This window comes from Myripristis murdjan, chromosome 7 (genome assembly GCF_902150065.1).
Source record: "Myripristis murdjan chromosome 7, fMyrMur1.1, whole genome shotgun sequence".
Lineage (NCBI taxonomy): Eukaryota > Metazoa > Chordata > Actinopteri > Holocentriformes > Holocentridae > Myripristis > Myripristis murdjan.
This window is the reverse complement of record NC_043986.1, coordinates 9,236,722-9,253,540: the sequence shown is the minus strand read 5'-3', so window position 1 is coordinate 9,253,540 and position 16,819 is coordinate 9,236,722. Positions and strand designations below refer to the sequence as shown.

Here is a 16,819-nt window from a genome sequence, read left to right as displayed (position 1 = left end):
CAAACAGAAGCAAAGCTGACTTGGAAGCAGGTTTATAAAAGACAGATGGCCAGACATGGAAGCATCTACCAAATTAATGGGATCCATAAAACAGTTTTACCACCAAGATCTTAACACTATGAACTTAATCTGCTCTGATAACACAGGAATATACTAACTGTGGAGCCTTTCATAAGATGCTTATAAGGCTGAGCTCCAGTCTGGGACTGTCTTTGAACACTGAAAAAAAGGTTTTGTGTTACCAAAAATCCCTGTTCTGTAAACTTTCTTTTGTTGAACTTCTTATTAAAGCCTCATGGGAGGGAGGGCAAGGAGAAGTAAAGGGGAGGATGGAAACAAAAGACTGTAGTTGACTGTGTAGCCTTCCGCTCAAAGTTATGTTTGAGAAGGAGGGCAACAGGGAAACCGAAACAAGGTCAACACTGTAGCACCTGAATGGCCTCAATGGGATAAACCAGGAAAATGCTGTGGTACAAAAACTGCACTGCTGCTTGCAAAATGCTTAACTATGTGCTTTTAAAATGGAGTAAAGATGAACCAACAACCTTGTTAACTATTACTTACTGTTAACTATTGAGCAGTACCATATAAATACCATCTACTAATTGGACAGTATGATAACATGGAACAAAAAATGGGCAGAGCGGGTGGATATGTTCAGGATCACAGATTGATAACTTTGAAAAGTGCTTTGGGTGATAATTTGTGAACATTTCTATTCCTGCTTTCTGGACGTTTTGAAACCAGCATTTCATGTTGGCACACGGAGTGATCCTGAACGTAACCTGACGGTGGAGCTCTTCCTATGACGATGGTGAACATTCACAACACACTGGTGCTGTTGTGAATGCCAACACGCTGCTCAGAGCTCATACACACGGCCTGCCGCTCTGCGCCATTCAAAGATGAGTGCTCTCTGTCGCCCATGGTTAAGTTAGTATGCATATTGACAATAAGTTAAAATTAACATTCAAGTATGCACATTCTTGTACATGTAACACTAGACACGTCACAAGTATAAGAGAACAGACTAACAAAGACAAAACATCCTTCTCCCCAGGCAGTGAAATATCCCTTCAAGTACACGTTGCTCAGTATCACCCTCACTAAATAGTAGATAAAAGGCTTGCAGCTTATTCATAGCAATTTATCTGGGTCAGTGTTTACTTAACTGATATACTCTAGTTTACTTTGAGTGTTTTTTATAGCTTGTCTATAGAGTGAAAGATGGGAGCAGTTTGCACTTTGCAAGTGTTCTAGTCAGTTCTACTGTGCAAGACAAGATTGGCCCGTCCAGAGAGAGGAAATCCATTTCAGAGAATTTTCTGACCCGGCCGTTGGGAGTAATCCCACACTTCAACCTCTGTGTAAGTAACACTGTCACATATTTCACTTGTTCGATAGTTCACTGCAGTCTAGGAGCCAATGAAAGGAGAACATTACAGAGACAACAGTCACAGGTGAGAAGAAAAAAAGGAAAAGAGAAACTTGATGACATGATGTGGAGGCACGGTGTGAATAAAAAAAGAGCATTAACATCACAAGACAAATTCCTGTGAGCTTCAAGTGCAGCCCAATTCAAACCTGTTAGTTTTTTTTTTTTTTTTCATTTATCTTTTTTTTGGTCATGAGCTCAACACTCTGTCTCTCCCTTCAGTGTTGCAACCTTGTGGTGAGTATCAGGCAGCTGAGGGAGAGGGAACAGTGAGTTCTTGTGACACAAACAAATTAAAAAAAAAAAAAAAAAAATACTAAGCTGGGCCAAAGACGAGGTGGTATTTAGCTGTCCTGGCGGATGAGGTGAGAGTTCCCCTTTGAGGGGAAAATGTTTGGAAGATCCATCGGTTCATGATGGTGGAAGCAGAAGGAAGGAGGTGATCATTTGTCGGCCACAGCTGCTGCCATGGGAACGCGCATGGTGCCACGAGCGGTCGCCGCCAACTCCTCGATTTCTGTGTTTAATCGTCTGATGACCCACTCCATTGCCTCACGACCCTGAGACAGACAGGTGCCAAATATTACAACACATTGCATTTAAAAGTGGATACTTACATGTTTATTTGTAGAGTAAAAACACTGTCACTCTCCACTAAGTGAGCAGCAGGCAGAACAAGGGATCAGAAGGGGAGAGACGTAAATGTGAGGGCAGGCGCACCTTATTGGCGTTGACAGAGATGGTCTTGGCCATGAGGCCCTCCAGGTAGCTGCTCAGACTGATGCCTTTTACAGTGATCAGAGCCTCCTGGGTCAGCACTGTCCTGAACACATACACACACACAAAAAAAAATCATCAGTAAAGGTCGCTGACAAACTACATGCAGTCAGTATCAGTGCTGATAAACAGCTGTGCCGTTAGAGTTGAGAAACAGAACTATACTTTTCCAGAACTGGTGCTTTATTTTGTAGCATTCCTCTTCATTTCACCACTATCACACCATTAAACAATAGGATAATTCAAGTTTAAACCACTCATGTTATCTCATCTATCATCATTTGACCCCTCCAAATGTAAGTGGCTTTAAACAGATATTAAATTTGCCAGCCATTTAAAAGAACACCATGTTCAAGATGAGTGAAAATCATGATTACGACTGTTAAAACTGGCCTATTTCTGACAGCATATGAAGGCAGGCAGGAATGTTGTATGTTAAATATAATCTATGAAAAATATTTCATGTGATTTTAACATCCCATCTGGCAATCACATTCACTATCAATTGCTTTTTGAGAGAAAGATTTTTACAAAGTTTGATAATCTACAATATGTATTGAATTTTATGATTCAGCTTCAGGTGTTTTTCTTCTTTGTTACTCCATCCTGATATCATATCATAATCCAAACCATTACACAAGTCTTGGTATTGTGACATTAGCTGGTGTGCGGTTAAGCAGTGATGAATAGTTTCATAAGAAAGCATGTGCAAACCCTTATTTCCAGAAAACAGACATTCAACACTGTGGGACATTTTCATATTTAAAAAGAAAAGAAAAGAATTCAAGCAGTTACTTTTCAGGGTCCTGCGGGTGTGGCTTGTATGTCAACTTCTCATCCACAGATACCATGTTAGTGAAGGAGATCTGCATCAAGAAAAGACAGTAAGAATCAGTGTTCTAACATCACATGTTAGATATTTAACTCACACTCTTCTCACAGACTCTTATAATGAGTGCGATCGAAAAAATAAGCTTCAGTTCCTTGATTAACAACATTACAAACACCTTCACTTAAGGAAAGCCAGGATCAGAGCCATTCAGCCATGACAATGTTCCCATGACTCGACATGTACATGTTCATGAAAGGCAAAGCAATAAACCCAAGTAGTGGGGTTGGGAGATTATTCACTTCAGTATCAAACCAGATTAGACTGACTAGACAAGGAAATGCAGGTACAGACATATGATTTGAGAGAGGGAGACGTAAGGCATTTCCAGCATTTATTTATTTATTTATTTATTTATTTACTGTTACCTTTCTATCTGGATTACCAGACCTCGCTTTTCCTATCCAGGATCAAAATGATTTCCCTGATTTTGATGCAGTTTTTCCTAAACATTGTCAAGTTGGATAATGGGGATCGAGATAATACAGGATCTGGATTTCCAAATATGTGTTTGATGTGCTTTTAAGTAGGGGTCACTCAGTGTGGATATCGATCTAATGACCAATGATTCAACACAGTCAATATTAAGTGAAAATATCCATCTATATCGTTATCTTAGAGATATGCCTCTATTTTGAGATCCCCATGGTACGTCTGTGCCACCATTTCTGTCCAAGCACAACATCTTCCCAAACATTCAAATAGTGCTCATGCCAGGCATGTAAAGATGTAATGGCATATGTAGCAGCAGCCTTTGGTTAATTTGATTCATCAGCATGGCCAACAGCCTATGATCTATTCCTCTGCAGAAAAATAAATCTATAGAAGTGATAGTGTGTCCTCTGATGTTAATAATGGTTTGCAGTCAATCTGATGCAAAGGCATCAGAGTGCAAAGGAGGGCTGAAACTTGCCCATGGAAGGTGTGTCTTCAGGACTCTGGAGAAGTTTGTTAGTTTGGAGAAATGGAAAAGCTTCCATGCTGAAGCTTTTCTAGACCTCTTTGTGAGAGGCTGTGCATGACTAGACAGAGTGACCCAGCTGTCCCGACTGAGGAGCAGGAGTGTGAATTCCTATCAGTATCAAGCAACTCCAGTTCTTACAGATAATGTGTTTAATGACAATGATCCGAGTCAGCCCTACTCACATTAGTGGACTTCAGCTCGAAGGTCTTCTCTTTGGGGTCAACCACTGAATGTTCCTGGACGTAAGTGCATGTTCTTGTTACACCAATGATCTGTGGGGACAGGAGAGGAATTCAGGCCAAGAGTAATAAATACCACTATCCCTGCAGCTCAACAATTTCTCTCATCATGTAACTTACAGACTTGGCCATGGAGGGCAGCCCCCACTCTGTGCTGAGCAGTCTGGTGCTGTGTAACCGTCCCTCCGTGTCCACACGTCTGTCCAGCACGTCCACACCAAACACACTGGGGTTCATGGGGTTGGGGTACTTCTGCATCGCCGCCTTGGTCACCGTCTCCCATGGGTGGCTGTTAAAAGCAACAGGAACATTATGGAGAGCAGTCCCAGGTCATGTAATAGCAGACACCAACAATAGAACTGTAACAATTAGGTGGTTTAGCGCTTTAGAAAAGAATAGCAAAAACAAAAAAAAAGTTAAACCTTTTACAAAATACTGTACATGAATTCATTTTCTTCATCAAAAACCAAAACCACAAGAGACAATGTGTCAGCAAAAACATGTGACAGCAGACATGGTCAGCATTTTCAACAATACCATCAAGAAACATGCACAGTGAGATTTTACAATTGATAATCACAACATTACACTTTAGGAACTGAGTTTCTTTGCAAATACCATGAGATAAAAATCAATCAATGCTTATCATCAGCCAACCGGAGCAACCATTCATGTCTTGTCAAGGGCATTTCAGGAAACATGGCAGCAGGAATCAAACCTGTGACCTTCCAGTCATGGAACAGGCTCTTTGGGCACAACTGCTGCTCTGCCACGAGCCAAATTTGGCCCGAGCTGCTCTGAGTGCTGATGCACTGCTTACTACTATGGACTTCATACACAGCTCAATTTACAGACTGCTCAGGATTCATGTTTTTATGACATGATATTTTCCAGATCTTTAATGATTAACCCTCCTGTTAGTTTCAAATTTAAAAAGATTTTTTATCAACTGGGGTCAATTTGGCCCCAGAAATTTAAATCCCCAGAAAATGACTGTAATAAAAATTGTTACGTAAGTTTATGCATTGAGTACATCATGTGTCTTGCTGACTACTTAAGCAGCCCTTTAAATAAAACACCGCCCCCCATGTTTTCCCTCCCAACTGCCATATGAACTATCATTGGTTCTTGCACTACTACAGGTATGGTTATGTTAGGTTAGGGCCCTAAAGCAGAAGCAGCTTTTTTGATAATTAAAAACTGAATGTTATAGTTTCTCAAAATGTTGATAGATTCTTATATGTTTATATAGCTTAAAAAAAAAACTGAGGTCAAATTGAGCCACACTGATATGTTCAAAATGTGCACAGGACATTCAAAACATATCACCATGTTAATTTTATGTTTACCCTGTTAAATTAGGAAAACTCATGAAATATGAAGTAAAGAATATGCTAATCGTGTATTTAGAGGCGTTGAAATGGGTCAAATTAACTCAAAAGATAACAGGGGCGTTAGGCTGTAACTAATTAGCATGGAAAGTTACCACTGCATTAATTATTTTAATGACTATCCTTAATTTAACTTGATTTGAGCAGCTCAGTTATGCAGCTGAAAGTGCTTCAATCTGACCTTGATAATATGTGACAGTGTAAACGGCAGTCTCTGAGAAATTATTAAATCAGGCCTCCTGTACCTACAATAACACAAAACCTAAACGTGACACAAAACGTGCTTGGCCTTATGCATGCATGGAAACAAGCGCAGGAGATTATATCCACCCAGGCCATCTGCTATCGTATTAAAGCAGAGCTGATGAACGCCCCTCTGTACTGTGAGAGGAACCAGGCACTTCTCTATCAGCTGCACCACAAACACAGCCAAGACCGCAGCTGGTGCATCCTAAATGTGAACATTGGGGTTACACAGAATTACCATTTAATATAAAGCATAAATGCCCCGTACAGAAGCCGAGAGGGATCACTGTAACCCCGGTGACCCTTCACTTCACAGTAGACGGGTCGTTACGTAATGACCGCGGTACATAATGTGAAATTCAACATCGGGACTTTAGCTACATCACATTCAAGTGACACAACAAAACACACATCTCATAATATTAATAATAATAACATAAGAGTGCCAAGCTAACGTTATCAAGTTTGACTTTCTCAGCTATATAAGCCAGGCAAAAGCATCCACTAGTCAAGCTAATGATAGTCAGCTAGCCAAAAAAACGGTTAACTGTCAATAAGAATAACGGCACAAAAGAGACAAAATACATTTACTACAACGCTGGTAGACACGTAAGACCAACGGATACCAAAATTAACATTTTCTAGTAATGTTAGCCCGGTGTTAGGTAATGTTACCTAAGGCTGGCTGTGTTAACGGTGATGTTACCTAACTGTTAACTGAAGCTACGGAAGGAGGCTAACGCTACCTAGCTAAGAAAGCTACAGCAAACAAGTTTTAGTCAGAAGGGAGCCGACAAAAAAACGGGTCACACAGCGTTTTTTTTAAACTTCAAAATAAACACATATGAAGCATTTCCTCGCGTACATCACAAATAAAAAAATCACTCACTTGAATATGTGTTCTGACGCCCAGATCTTCATTTTTAAAGGGTTTTCTGTCAGAGATTGGGAGCCGGTGACTTGTGACGGCGTGACCGCGGCTTGCAAGGAAGGAAGGACGGAGGGCGTGACGGAGGGAAGACTTGAATGGGTCCTGAAGAGCGACACGCCCCCTAGTGGTCGTGAGCGTAATAAAACGTCACCAATTATTATTATTATTATTATTATTATTATTATTATTATTATTATTATTATTATTATTATTATTATTATTCATTCCACTGTGCTTTGGTGTGAGATGTGTTGTAGTGGAACATTTTGAGAGGGGAAGAAACTTCCCTTATTTGTACTGGTAGTGTATCATGTTACAATACACATCCATACTCTACAAATTTGGATAATGTGTATATGTGTTTATTGCATGCACGGCAAAGCTTTATTGCTGTCCTCCATATAGAAAAAGCAAAAGCCACAAGTGTTTTTCATGCATACTATCAGTATATTCCGTGAAAAATAATCATTATTTCAGAGATTAAAGTGGTAAATTTACTAAAAAAACAAAACAAAACAAAACAAAACAAAAAAAACTAGGATAATCTCTGAGGATTGAAGTGGTCAATCTATGCGGGAAAAAAATCGAAAATTCTGAGATTATAAATTCATACAGTTTAAAGCTCAGATCACAAAACAATACCAAAATAATAAACATAGACATTGACAGATGACGATTATGACAAAAAGCCGTGCAGTGAGAGCCGTGACGGGAGAGGGCGGGACTACTGTCAGCTGCTGTCAATCATGAACCAAAACTGTTTTCCTATTGGCTGAAAAAAAGCTCCAGTCTAGGTCATATGACGTAACCACGCACACATTCGACCTGTCCTTCAAGCCACAACACAGGCAAGATGGTCGCATACTGGAGACAGGCAGGCCTAAGGTAAAATATCAATATATTGGAGTTGTGGTTCACGGTAGCTGTAACATTCTTTAGTTCTCATTTTGACTGAAAGTGTTTTCAAGAGCTTTGCCGTCGCTCAAGTCGTTAAATACTCCGCAAAGCTATGCACCTAGCCACTTAGCATGCTAGTATTAGTTAGCTTTCAGGTCCATGCATGTTTGCTAGCGGCTACCGACATGTCATTTTATTTTATGTAAGGAAGCGGCTTCTGTCTTGTGTAACCAAGGGACAGATGATACCTTTCACTTCATATTTCAGTGACTTTTATTTTTATGTTGTAGCGTTTTGCCGACTCTTGTCCTTTAGCATGTAGCTAACCGGTGCGTCCTCTCCGCAGCTACATCCGCTACTCCGCCATCTGCGCCAACGCGGTGCGCGCTGCGCTGAAGCCGCAGTTCAAAGGCGAGGCCGTGAGAGCCGCAGAGGCAAGCGTCAAAATCCTCAAGCCCAAACCAGCAGCATGTAAGTCAATACAAATACTAAATGTACTCGCTGTCATCTAAAATCCGCACACAGTGTCGAATCGTGAGGTCATTATTCGCTTTATCTCAGCTCGTGAAGAGGAGACATGCACTTTTCTGTTTCTGGTCTGTTTCATGCATATAGCTGCTACGTTTCTGTGCTTAATGTGCAGGTTACAAGTCAAAGTATAGCATGCACACTTGAAGCATTAATATGGAATCAGGGAATAATTGTTGGCAGCATAATTCCTTCATCCACAGACAGACAAAGCCTTGTTTTACAGTGTAAAGGAAACCCTAAACACTCAGTGGTCGGTGCATAGAGCCTGACCCTAACTTGTACTGTTTCCTCCGAGTCAGTTGTGGCCTGTTCTGTGACCAGCAGGTTTCCATTCCAGCCAAACACTATGCCAGCTGGTTTTTATTGATTATATCCATCAACCAGACAGAGAGGAGCTACTAAACTAGAGAAACTTGGCTGTTGTAGTGTTTGGTTGGAAGAAAGACGTGCACACTCTTCAGGCACAGGTCTGAGAAAATATTTTAGCCACTTATATTTTGTCTTAAGTAGGAACCTTTTACAGGAAGATTATAATTTTAGGGGGTTAGTTAATCTTCATGGAATTGGTATATTCTACACAGTACAGTTTGACCTCTGTTTACAATAGTTTATATTTGATTCAGTCAGCTTATACCTCAGATTAGTGAGATTTGGACTGTAGGATTCATAGGGCTCAATGACAGTAGTAATGGATGTTTGTTATACACAATAAATTAATGTACTCCACAGTCCACAATCAATGCACTCTATTGGTGCAAAATTAATTGTCATGAGAATGCTATTAATGATGATCTGTTTTTTCCCCTTTCAGGATCTGAGGCCATGGTGTAGATAGTTTCTTTCCCAGAGTTGTGAGGTCTGTCAGCATCCCACCGTGCACACCTTGTTGTGACTGGATGAGAATGACGTGTGGATGACATCAAGATGATCTGCTAAGAGACTGGGGACCTGAGTTAGATCCATATTCCTGTTTTTGTCCTGTTCATTTGTAATTAAATCATATTAAAGATGGAAATTGGAACTACATTCTGTACTAGCCTTGTTTTTATTTACAGTATTGCAGAGTAAGACACTTTGAGGCTTTGTTGGGCATTGAAGATTTTTATTTTGCTATAAATGAAACAGCGCATTAGGCTACATACTTGTACAGAAAAATTGTATTTACAGAGGTAAATGTGTGTGGATCCATGAGTATACCAAGAGTTTCTTGAAATGTCATGGGAGGTTTCATTCAAGAATCCCAAGTAAGACAGAAGGGTTTGTGTACTATACATTTGTAAAAACGTGAATCAAAAACCATAAATAGAAATGCATGCATTGTACTGTGAAGAGAAAATTGCATAATCTCTAGTGAAGGAGAAATACAGGCACTTCATTCATTAATTACAGTTTGTAGAAGTATTGGTGTCGTGATTAATGGCATTCTTGGTTGTAAAATACTTAGTTGGTGCCCGTCATACATGAAGGAGAGTCCCAGCTTTCTGTTTTGATTGGGGAATTGAACACTGCGCATGGAGAATGAGCAAACCAACTGTAAAATGAGCTCAGTATCAAGACTGCTAAGGCTTCAAGGAAATTATGGTTCCACTCTTAAAAGAAAGTAAGATTGAAAACTGTGCATAAAAAATGTGACAATTTATTGATGCCATATTGGAAACTAACCCAATTTTCTGATTTATTGGTCCCTTTAAGTTAATTGTCCTCATGCCCTGTCTAGGGAGGTCAGAGGTCAGGGTCAGCTACAGGACAGCGCCACCTTGAGGTTGTAGGGATTCAGGGTTTTGATCAAGGACACTTCAGCAGGATGGATACATAAAAAGTGTTTTAAACAGGGCCCTATAGATTTATTTGAAAAAAAAAAAAAACTTTGTCTACCATTAAACCACCCTGCTGCCATATTTACTATTAAAAACTGCAACTATAGCTTCAGTTTCATTTTGAAATTTGAAATGAAAAGATTGAAAATGCATTGACCTCAACTAAATTTTGTTTTAATACACCCGTGTTGAGAGGTGGGGTCACTTGGCCATCTCCAGTGTCATTGTACACCTTCCTCCCCCTTCAATTCAAGGTCACTCGAGTCTCATAAGGGGCCATAAACCCACAGAGGTGAGGCCCCTAGCTGTCTTTCTTCTCTCTGGTCATCTTGATCATGGTCTCCGGCGATCGGTACAGGAAGATGAGTTTCTCAAACAGCGTCTCCTCCAGCTCCATCTCTCCCGTCTCCCGGACCACGAAGATGTCCGTGCAGAGCTTGAGGACGCGGTCCACGCAGGGCAGCTCCTCAAACATGATGGACCTAGAGATCCCGTTGAAGAATTCCCTGACAAACTTCCCGATGACGAGCACCACCGACATGTACAGGCCCACAATGCTAGTGGGAAAGAGTGGAGGGTTTAAAGTGTGTGTGTCAGTGTGTGTGAGAAGGATAGAGTGAAATAAAAAGAGAAAGAGTGCACATCTTTATCCTCTACTGCTGAATATATGTGATGGGTCACCCTGGCTTTAGGAGCTGCAAACCCACCTAAAACATTTTTTTTTTTTTATTTAAAGAGAAAAACAGGATAAATATATCTATAGTATAGTAAAATAATAATAATAATAATAATAAGTACACAAACAGACATAAATAAAATTCCTAAGCAGCTTAGTAGGAATAAACAACAGAGATCGTAAACAATTAGGGTTTAAAAGAGGAGGAATTTAACAGTACATAAGAATGCAGTTAGAGATTAATCCTGAGGTAAAACTTGTTGCAAAGGTTTGGGAAAATCATTGTACATTTTGATAATGTTTGTTGTATTGTATATTACAGGAACATGTATTGGTATAGGTGTGTGTGGTACCAAAACTGAGTGGAGAGGAGCTTTGGAGAAACCAAACCCATGTTCAGGAAAATTCCTCAAACCAAACATGCCTGAGTAGAAATATGCCGTGTCACCTACCCATGTCCCGCCAGAAAGCCCAGACTGGGTGGACTGACTTTATCGTTGAACACCACGATCTCGATGCTGTCACAGCCGGGGTCGGCGAGGTTGGGAACCGGGGAGCACTCCTCCACTACCCACCACTGGTCTGCCTCCTCATCGGAGCCCCCGTTGGCCTGCTGCAGCCTGAGTGACAGGGGTCTGAAGAAAGCCTTAGTCTGGATGTCCTTCGGGTGGTCTGAGAGCTCTGGGGTTAGATTGGTTAGATGATTTTAGATGAGGGTTATGTTATCTTTCTGTTTACACCTGGTCGTTCCATGTCTCTCCAGCATCTGGATTACATCTGGACAGGTTTTTATCCAAAACATGCACTCAAGATGCACATGACACAAAATCTGAACCATCTGAGGTTTGAGATGCATTTGAGGAAGCTGTTGCAAGAATTCACTGATTGTGCTGATGTTTTTTAATGTGTTGATTTAATGCTATATTCTGTGTATTTCATCTTTTGACTTTATTTTTAATGTGTGACAATAACTTAAGAAATTTTGTGTCATTCTTCATTGTTTATAAATGAGGACACAGTACCAAGAAAAAAAGCACATTGACTAATCACACCAATAAAATAGGAGACTACTAATTCTTTCTGGAAAAAACACACCATTTTTCATTGGCTAGAAGGATCCCTTTAGATATTACTGGAACAAGGCAGTTATCATGGTATTTGTGATGCTGTATTAAGAGCAATCTGAACACCAACAGAAGATCACTGACCAACGTCCATCCTGGTTGCCATTTTAGACTCCGGGCCTTTGAGACCCCTGATGAACTTGGGCATCAGAGATTCAATGATCCTGCAGGACAGAGTGACAACAACATGCAAGCTTAATTCTGATCAGATAAATTATTTGGTCATGTTGCATGTGAATGTTTGTGCTGCACATGTGCTAAGAAATGGCTGATCAGTTCAAATTTAAAAAAAGGTGTGAATGGAAAAGGAGGCATTTTATCATTTCTGTTCATGAAAATCCTGCTGATGTTGAGCCTCCTTTGTTATTTTTAAGCTGTTGTGGTAATGAAAGATTTTTGCTATGTTTTCATATGACTCACAGCCACATGCATGTTTGTTTAATTTAGTTGCACAGTTCATTAGGGAACCACTCTTCAGCAAATGAACAGCGTGTTGACTCACACAGGGGTGTTGCTGGTGCCTTTGAGCATGTGGACAATCCCGTCCCTCAAGTCTTTATCCTCATACTTCACAGTGTGTTCTCCCATCGCCTCTGCGTTCATTGACACAGATGCATTCCTGAGGAGGGCAGGGGAGGAGCATACAATAGCACGTGGAAAAAAATATGCAGCAACATCAGTTTTGCCTCATAATCTCAGGAAGTGCACGTATATGGACTGTATACGGACACACACAACCTGCACACATGCACACATTCATACAGTTGCAGGTAAACACAAGTATGTACTGTAAAAGTGCACAATCACTCATGCAAAGTCACAGTCACACCCATACAACTGTGAATACAGACACACGTGCATGCAAACACGTTCATGTGCGCACGCTGACCTGAGCAGCGTCCATCGTAAGGTGATGTAGATGTGCGTGGAGTTGCTGAGCTCCTGGATCATGGCCTCCCGGCTGGCTGGGCTGATGCTCCACAGCAGACTGGCATCGCTCTTGATCTTAGCAATAATGATGTCCTCCGCCACGTAGTTCACTAGGAACTGCATCGCCGACTGGCAGAGGGAGAGAGAGAGAGAGAGAGAGAGAGAGAGAGAGAGAGGCAGAGAGGGACTTACTTCAATAAATATCAAGCCAAGAGCTGCAACTAATGCTTACTTACATTGCTGATATAGTTTTTTCAATGAATCAAGCAAACATTTAGTCTGAAAGTGTGAAAAATAATGTCAAATGCTCATAGGAAGGCAGCAGAGCCCAAATTGCTTCTTTAATCTGACCAGTAAAGTCAAGGTATTAATTTAATATGAACCGAGAAAAGTCAGAAAATCTTAGCATCTTAATGATCTCAGTGAAGCTGTAACCAACAAATGACTTAATAACTGACAAAAATGAGCTTTTATCAAAATTATAATCCTCTTTTGATCAATGAATCAATTCACTGCCGAATTGTTTCAGCACTAAGCTTCACTATAGTTTTCTGAATTTAATTAATTCATCATACCGCTTAGGGTATAATGTGTTAAATGCAGTCACTTTTGCATGTTAAAAAAACACTTTTAATGCTTCCTAATAGAATCCACACTGAAATACCATGTTACTCAGAGTAATACTGATGGAGAGAGTCCCACCACAATCACCAGGTATGCTAATTAGGTCAATAATTAAGAAACTTCATCCATTAATGAGCTTTTTTTTTTTTTCAGCATACTTGTACCATGGGTGGTATTAATGAACTTTATGCATTGTTTAACTTCATGCAGCAATGCTACAGACGCTACAAAGTCTAATCCAGTGTCATGGGCTGCTCTTGAGTTGATATGCAGATAGCAGGACAACATAATGCTCATTTTGTGGTTTACTGTGGAGTGAACTGCCTCTTACTGGATGCGTGGCGTAGGTGTTGGTGATCCGGTTGAATGCAGCTTCTGAATAAGGAACCAAGTTCTGCTCCTGGGCGTTCATACTGAACAGAGGCTGAGAAAACACACACAAAGACACACACTGCACCATAAATATTTACAACTAGACACACACATTAGAAATTTAAGGTAATTATGCAACACAATTATACTCTCTTGCTTGAAGATTAAGACATGGAAGTGATCAAGGAGCAGAATAAGTAAATGGTGATGTTGAACAATAGCGGTACCTTTTTATGTACAAAATACCATTTCTAACATTTTTCAGTGTTGTACTCGTTTGCTATTTCAACTTCTCTATTTCCAAATACAGACAACAGACTGTACAGTGTTACATTAATACAATACGCATCTAATAAATAAGACATAAATTTGACATTGATGTGTGTGTGTGTCCACCCTGACCTCATATCCTGTTATGCTGAGCTGGATGGAGACGTCTAGCGGCTGATTGGTCACTCCGGCAGCTGATTTGACCAGTGACATGAAGAGGAGGGGGAACCAGATGATGCTGATGAGAGCGAAGATGATGAACCCTCCCATTCCGTATTTCACCACCTTCTTCTTCTTCTGTCCTGGAGGGTGGGGGTATTTCTGCAAGAATTACAGGGACAATGGAGTTACTATTCATTATAATGATTATTCAGTCTATTGAGTAACACAGAGAAAATTCAGGTATGTTTCTAGAACAGTTTATACAGATGCTGTAGATTATTAGTAATACTAATGTTGTAAATGAACAAGATTAGGATTCTGATTGGGTTAAGATTGGGGAGAAAACAACAAATTATCGAAGTTATCAAAACCTCTCAGAAACCCAATTACCACCTCTGGCACATAAATCAGGGAAATCTGGTCCATATCTCACATTTTTAGCTTCCATACAGAATAATAACATTCCTAGGCCAGGAGTAAACTTTGAGATTAGGTTGGTAAGGACTGAATGGCATCCCTCTGATGAGATTAAGAATAAATTAAATCTGACAAACCCAGAATATTGGATATTCTTACAAGTAAGATACAACAGGGATTCAGGTGCTGTTAAATAAAATATGTTTTAAAAAAAGAGGGCGCATCAATATTTTGTTGAGTTTATTACAGCAGCGTATAACATGAGCTGGGATAAAGATGATAGGGAAAGGATTATGGATGATACTGTGGTTGTAATACACCTGTTGGCTGGTAGAGGTTAAATTGGATGAACTGAAACAAAGCGACAGTGCCATCTGCTGGTGATAAAGCAACAGTACAGACACAGGTTTATTTCCTATAGCAAGGTGAGAAAACAGCGCACTCTATGAGGAAGGAGGTATGTTTGTTTGTTTGTTTGTTTGTTTTGATCGCTATTAGCTACTGTATTATAAGAATAGCTTCTCCTGGGGTCCCCATCAAGTTTTTTTTAACAATATTTCAATATCAAGAGATACATACATGTTGATACCACACATTAAATCAAACAATACATAACGCAACCACAAAGATACACAAACATGCATCATCTAAAATATCTAATTCATAAGGCAGCTCTATATAATAAATTCACCTCTTAGATAATTGAGAAAACTAAATCACTTAAAAATCTACTAAATCACAAATTGAAGTGTGATGCATAGTTCTCTACATCCATGTCAGGCTTTCAAGAAGAGAAATTTAAAATAAAAATAAATAAATAAATAAATAAATAAATAACAAAAGTCACAGTGACTTTGACGGCCGGAAAGTTCAGATCCTGTTGAAATAATCAGATCGAGCTTACTTTCTCAGACTCCCTCCAGCACTTGAGGATAAAGATGTTGGCATAAATGTCCTCGACACAGATCCAGCTGGACAGAGACAGGGTGGTGTCGGTCCAAACCCAGTCCATCACTGCCCTCAGCTCGGTCAGGAAGGGAACCATCCGGAAACTGGAACAGGAGGAGAAGAAGAGGAGAGGAGAGGGGAGGAATAACTTTGTCATGTCTCCTAGTGCATAGTATATAGCCTCAATATAAAGTATGCATTTAATGAAGTGGAAAATAATACTTGTATTTATTCTGGTAATTACCACCATCCCCCTCTCATCCAACCAGTCACTTCTCATCTAATAAGACTTATAACAAACGCTGGTTTTACCCCTGGAAGAGGAACAGGTTCATGTAGTTGTAGTTCTTGGTGAGGAAGTTGCCCAGGATGCGGTTGGGGTAGCCACATTTGATCTGGTAGGCAGACAGGCCGAAGTAGATACACTTGACAAAATACCAGAGCTGGGCGATCGGGTTTCTGTTGAACCTCCTGTGGAGAGAACAAGAGATGATGACAGAGAGAGATACTGGTATAAAAAAAAAAAAAAAGAAAAGAAAAGAAAAGAAAAGAAAAAAGAAAAAATTTGACAGTGGTGTAAGTGGCTTTGAAAAAGAAACGCAAAAATCTGTGTTGTCATTGTTGGCACTGTTTCATTATTTTTGTCTTTTCTTTCTTGTTCTACAGTTTTTTTATTACTTGTATTACTTGTATTTGTTTGTGCACTTTTGTATGATGATTGTTTGCTTAAAAAGGGATGATTTGGAGAATATAAATTTTTTTTGGATGAGTAAATAAATGCATGAACGCGGCACTTCGGTCACGCAGCCCTGACCTCTCGGTGACCCCGGGGAGGATGAAGAACATCCAGAAGTGGATGCCGAACACCAGCACCACCTGGAACACACACTTCCCCAGCAGGGACTTCTTCAGGTAGAGAGCCCGGTCCACGATCATGGTGCCGAACTGCATGAGCAGCATGACCAGGAACGCCTCGGGCACCTGGTCCTCCGACAGCGACTCCGTGATGTCCGCCGCCGCGCTGTATTTCTGAAGGCAGACGGATCACACCGTTTGAGAAGCTGGTGGCAGGAGTTTTAGCGGAACATGGAGCAGCAGAACGCCAATCTGTGTCTGTAATCACCCATGAACAGAATCCACTTTTGTGTGTTTGCATGCGTTTACATAGTATTGATGCAG

General features: G+C 40.3%; 3 protein-coding genes across 3 annotated transcripts in view; 1 reads left to right on the top strand and 2 right to left on the bottom strand.

Moving 5' to 3' along the window:
- Nucleotides 1–1,542: 1,542 nt before the first annotated feature.
- Nucleotides 1,543–6,962, bottom strand: LOC115362225 (PRELI domain containing protein 3B). Its single transcript, XM_030056075.1, has 6 exons — nt 6,831–6,962; nt 4,425–4,593; nt 4,248–4,337; nt 3,008–3,078; nt 2,156–2,258; nt 1,543–1,995 (listed from the first exon to the last, which is right to left on the bottom strand). The coding sequence occupies exons 1-6, from the start codon at nt 6,860–6,862 to the stop codon at nt 1,879–1,881; spliced, it is 582 nt and encodes a 193-aa protein (XP_029911935.1). The 5' UTR covers nt 6,863–6,962; the 3' UTR covers nt 1,543–1,878.
- Nucleotides 6,963–7,616: 654 nt separating this feature from the next.
- On the top strand, nt 7,617–9,326 carry atp5f1e (ATP synthase F1 subunit epsilon). The gene is made up of 3 exons (XM_030056285.1): nt 7,617–7,757; nt 8,116–8,240; nt 9,112–9,326. Coding segments are annotated over exons 1-3 (159 nt in total). The 5' UTR covers nt 7,617–7,725; the 3' UTR covers nt 9,114–9,326.
- An 855-nt stretch (nt 9,327–10,181) lies between these two features.
- The window catches only part of LOC115362436 (piezo-type mechanosensitive ion channel component 2), a 46,455-nt gene continuing 39,817 nt past the window's right edge, over nt 10,182–16,819 (bottom strand). Inside the window, exons 48-57 of the mRNA XM_030056359.1 lie at nt 16,455–16,669; nt 15,953–16,111; nt 15,597–15,744; nt 14,246–14,434; nt 13,803–13,895; nt 12,807–12,976; nt 12,420–12,536; nt 12,002–12,081; nt 11,246–11,474; nt 10,182–10,674 (exon numbers count right to left, since the gene is read on the bottom strand). Of these exons, the coding sequence (XP_029912219.1) occupies nt 10,419–10,674; nt 11,246–11,474; nt 12,002–12,081; nt 12,420–12,536; nt 12,807–12,976; nt 13,803–13,895; nt 14,246–14,434; nt 15,597–15,744; nt 15,953–16,111; nt 16,455–16,669 (1,656 nt within the window). The 3' untranslated portion in view covers nt 10,182–10,418. The remainder of the gene's footprint in view (nt 10,675–11,245; nt 11,475–12,001; nt 12,082–12,419; nt 12,537–12,806; nt 12,977–13,802; nt 13,896–14,245; nt 14,435–15,596; nt 15,745–15,952; nt 16,112–16,454; nt 16,670–16,819) is intronic.